The sequence below is a fragment of the Lactuca serriola genome, chromosome 8 (assembly GCF_051521515.1).
Source record: "Lactuca serriola cultivar US96UC23 chromosome 8, Lser_US96UC23_V15, whole genome shotgun sequence".
Taxonomy (NCBI): domain Eukaryota; kingdom Viridiplantae; phylum Streptophyta; class Magnoliopsida; order Asterales; family Asteraceae; genus Lactuca; species Lactuca serriola.
Genome location: NC_136415.1, coordinates 72,035,138 through 72,040,343, shown reverse-complemented (window position 1 = coordinate 72,040,343; position 5,206 = coordinate 72,035,138). Strand labels below are relative to the sequence as shown.

General features: G+C 34.5%; 1 protein-coding gene across 1 annotated transcript; it reads right to left on the bottom strand.

The window, feature by feature from the left end:
• On the bottom strand, nucleotides 1-4,499 carry LOC145067027 (TMV resistance protein N-like). Its single transcript, XM_079014253.1, has 5 exons — nucleotides 3,939-4,499; nucleotides 2,365-3,463; nucleotides 2,099-2,284; nucleotides 653-1,513; nucleotides 1-564 (listed from the first exon to the last, which is right to left on the bottom strand). Exons 1-5 carry the CDS (start codon nucleotides 4,412-4,414, stop codon nucleotides 1-3), a joined length of 3,186 nt encoding a protein of 1,061 aa, XP_078870379.1. The 5' UTR covers nucleotides 4,415-4,499.
• Nucleotides 4,500-5,206: the final 707 nt, after the last annotated feature.

The window sequence follows — 5,206 nt, the reverse complement described above, 5'->3', positions numbered from 1 at the left end:
TCACCATATAATATTAATAGAAGATTTTGAATCATGTTGGACTTGGATCGTAAATGTCTTTCTAGCATAAACTTTCTCCTCGTCCCAAAATTCCGAGGAATCTGTTGCAACTTTTGTTGTTTGCAGCTGATCACCTTTACTTTTCCTAGGAACGAGCTCAGCTCCAACATAACTCTCATTCTTCAATAAATTCCAATCCATGACTTTTAGGGAAAATGAAATCATATTGTATGATGAATTTGGAAATGCAGTGTGCCTCAATGAACCAAACGAAACGTATCCTATGAATGTCATTGTTCCATCATATATAGGCTCTACTGCTTCATTAGACTCCCGCAAAAGCTCAAATAGAGAATTTTCTTCATATACCTCCTGCTTCACGACTATATTAATACACGGACGGTAGATTTGGGTAACTACACATACTAAGAACCCACAATATTCATTGTACCAATCATCAGGAAGATGCAGTGTAAATGTTCCCCTAAACAACCTACCCACAAACCTATTTGGAACCTGAGGTTTAAGAATGATATTGATAAAGTAAACTTCAATAGCATTTCCCTGCCATGGAAAACATATTTACTTATAATTCTTAGGTTTGGGTTTTATATGATAATGAGTAAAATTTAAAAGGTAAGTAGAACTAAACCTGGAGCATGGAGTCAAGTAATATGCAACCAACAAGTTTGTTGTTTCCCAGAATTGAGACATTCCACAACCATTTACAGTTTGAAATATCTCCCAAGCTTTCAAGTGAGAAACAACCAATTGCTAAAACAACAGCTATACTTGATGGCAGATCTGACAATTTTACAAGGCCTTGGCAGCATGACACGTCGAGCAGTTTGAGCTGAGGAACTTGCAGGAAACTAAAATTTAATTGTGAAAAGTGATTTCCTGATAGATAGAGTTTCCGCAAGTTGGGTAACTCCCAAACAGCAGAGCCGATTTCTTTATCTCCCAAACTGCAGAAGCTAAGATCCAACTTTCTCAAGTTCTTGAGAAAGAAACGTAACCCTATGTGGTTCATATTGATGTCACGCAAAAAATGCTTCACATTTTTGTGAGGGGAAGAAGGCTCCATTAAACAACATTCAACACCAGGAAGATTGCTGCAACCACACCTCCAACAATTAACAAAAAAGTCTGGACAAGATCCTACAGAGGACGCAACTTTACTCCCACTATTATCATCCAAATGAACATGTGGTAAACTCTCCTTGTTCTCTTCTTGGATCCCTGAGAAATTAAAAAGTTCAGGGCATGCCAAGAACTTAATGGTCTTGAGTTTCTTTAGTCGAGTAACAGGTGGAAACATCTTAAGACGATCACAAAATTTAATACATATGAGAATAAGCTTTTCCAAGCGTCCAATCGATGGATGAATCTCTTTTAAACGCCAACATCCATTAAGAATGAATCTTTCAAGATTTGGAAGTCCATCAAAATCTGGTGTCATGATTAGGTTATGCAAATGGCAGAGTTCAATTGTCTTCAAATATGGCAGCAACTGTTGTATACAAGTGCAAGCAACTCAAAATTTTGGCACACATACAGGCATATATATATATATATATATATATATATATATATATATATATATATATATATATATATATATATATATAAGAAATATGTCTCAACTTAGACAAAAACCAATTCCTATGGAAATCATTTGAAGTGTTTGTTTGATAACAATATAAAAAATACTTAATATAAACAAAATAATGAAATAGTTTTGAACCCAAATTGTTATAAATGTTTTATAATGGTTATCAATCAACAAAAAATAAATTTATGTTAAAATCTTACGTAGATAATAATACATTGTTTATCTTTAAAAGGGTATTTATATTGAGCTTTACATGAATACCATGGATTACAATGACCAAGGTGTCTACATCATATCAAACAAGTTATGTATTACCAAGTTTATCGTGATTAAGAGAATAAAGGGTTTGTGCTTTCAATACTAGCTACTAGTTATAAAAAATATAGTTGAAGCTGCTTGATGATATTAACAATTAGTTAGGTCGAACATTCATCGTCCACTTTGTTTTCATGTCTTAATTAGCAGAAAGACAATAAGAATTACCTTATAACCCTCCCAAAGTTGTTTTTGCAAGCTGTTAAACAAAATTAGACGACAAAGCTTCCTTTGTGGAAAATTACTAGGCATAAATTCACCGGCATATTCAATCCACCTAAGGTTCTTCATGTTTGCAGCAATTGGCAGATAAGAATAAGCCATATTGTATCTAACTTTTATTGCTTCAATCATCTCAAGTTCCTATGATAGAGGAAAAATGGTGTGAGAGTTGCAGTAAGAGTGCTTCTTTATACACTTATATCATGAAAAGCTAGCTCAACCATTACCGTCATTGCATCTATAGCACATATAGTCATAATATCTTCCTCCTTCCAAATTCTACTATGTTTTTCAGGATTGTTAGGGTGTTCCCCTCTAACAATGTGATGTCCCATTTCTTGCACAAGATCATGCATATCAAACTCACCATATTCTGAAATAGTTATGAGAGCCTTTTGTATCAACACCTTTACTCCTATAACCGGATGGAAACCACATTCACCAAGGATCTTCATTGCCTTATCTTTCCGTTCCCTCCTAAAAAAGCATGCAATATCTAGGAACAATTCTTTCTCAATTGGTTTAAGTCCATCAAAGCTGATTTTTAGCTTTTCTACAATATCAGTATCCGGGATCTCTTTTAGTCTAGCTAATGCACTCCTCCACTCATGAATGTCTTTGTCACAAAGAAAAGAACCAAGAACTGTAAGTGCCAATGGAAGCCCACCAGCATAAGTGATCACCTCTTTTGAAAGATGGTCATAATCTTCCACAGGCCTCTTATCCCGGGGTGCATGCTTGTAAAAGAGCTTAATAGCTTCATCACTGTTTAACAATCTAATATTGTATACTGCATTTACTTTGTGTGCGGTTAATAAATGTTTATCACGGGTTGTTATTATTATTCGGCTTCCTTCACCAAACCAATCATGTGATCCAGCTAGTGCTTTTAACTGGTCGAGGTTATCGACATCATCTAAAACAATCAAGACCTTTCTGTGGCGAAACCTATTATTTATCAAGCATCTTCCTCCTCCAGCTCTGTTTACTTCCATTTCTGAAAGAATTTTTTCTTTCAATTTTCCCAAACCATACCTGCCTGATTCCTCTCGAATATTTTCAACAAAGCAGCAGCTGTCAAACTTGGTAGAAATTTCATTGTAGATAGAAGATGCAAGAGTAGTTTTACCACCACCCCCAACCCCCCATATTCCAATCATGATCACACCACCTGACCCAATTTGTAACTCCAATTTCAAACCTTGCAAGCGAGCATCAATTCCGATCAAATTCTCATTTGCACTTGAAGTTGCTGGCTGCAACTTCCATGAAATTTCGACTACAATTTGTTTGATGCCTTTTGCTTCATGCCTACACATTGGACATAAAAGGATAATTAACACCTGCTCACATAGAAAAAAGATTACTCTATGAAATAAAGAGACCAAGTCCTAATTACCTTTTACTTTTCACATCCAAACAGAATTTCTAAAATCAATAACACAAGTAGTTTGTAGCAACTTTCTTGGGAAGAAGGAATAGTTTCAAATTGCAAAAAGTAAAGCTACATGGGTTTGTTGTCGTAACTTGAAGAGAGGTGTCATGTACGAATTTAGAAATAAGAACATAATAGATTACATCACAGCTTAATTTGAGCTTATCCATAATCCTAGGACTTGGGATGCCTTTTAACTTGGCCACTAGCATACGAAAACACATTTACTTTGAGCATCTTATAATCTTGAACAGAAAACATATTTGGCTCAAAACAAGTGATGTAGTCAAATCCTCTCTGTTTATAAAGTCATCAACTTCACCAAGAAATATTAAAACGAAGACAAATTACCCATTGGCAATGTGTTTGGGTTCCCATCCAGAAAGGTTACTTGCATCCACGAGTGCTTTTCTCCAAGATTCAACCTTGGTTTTGTTGTCCAACTCGTGTTTAGCAAACACTTCTCCGTATTTCCGTTTTGGTTTTCGTACTTGAGCAGGATTCACGTCATAAAATATAGGCATAACGATCTGGCCTCTCGTATCCCTGCATTTCATAATATATGAAAGTTCATCCAGACACCACGACGAATCACAATAGTTTTTTGAAAATACAATGATGGCTATCTGTGATTCTTCAATAGCCTTCATAAGGGATGGGTGGATCGATTCGCCTCGGGGGAGTGTTTCGTCGTCCTTGTAAGCAAAGATACCTTCTTGTTCAAGAGCCGAGTAGAGATGGCCCACAAAAGTATTTCGAGTATCTTCTCCTCTGAAGCTAAGAAAAACATCGTACTTCCAGAACACAGAAGATGATGGTGATACCATCAATGTCTTGACTTATTGAGATAGAAGATATGTGGTTTGAGCACCTCAATGAAAAGAACTTTATACAGAGATGTGAGTTTCCAATATAACCTGTTATCATGTTGGAAAACCTGTAAGAACTCAAAATTGAACAGGTTACCACGTAGAAAATCTCATAACCAGTCCTTACATTTTATTTTTCATTTCTGGTCGTAAAAACTCCTTTGAATGTATAATAGAAGTTACAGTTCTAAAGATAGGCATGAAACAATTTAGGTAATGTGAGTTAGTTTTTCCACAATCACATTGTAAAAACTAATGTTTTACTCTATATTCTACTTTGAGATTCTTCTTAAAAGAAGTGGAGGAGATTTCTGAGCAAAACCAAATTTTAGCAAACTCCCTTCCCGAACTCTGTACTTTGCAAGCTCATACATTAATTTCCATGGGAAAATAATGAAAAAGTAATTATAATTCCATACGGTTCATTTGCTATGATGGAATGGAATGAACAAGGTAATAGTATAGATCATTACATTTTATAGTCATGTTAGGTTGGCTCAAAATAATGGAATGAATTATTCGAACATAATTTTTTGTTATGGATTATATACAAAACTAAATATATTAACTTGATTAATTAAACGTGTTATTTTATTTAATCAAATAAAGGTATTCTTAAATAAATTACATATAAGCATATTTCATTTCGTATAAAATATATGCTATATGTATTTCAAATAGTTAGAAAAGAAATTATATATCAATTACAAAATTGTTTTCACACTTAAGATTACCATAGAATCTTAAAAC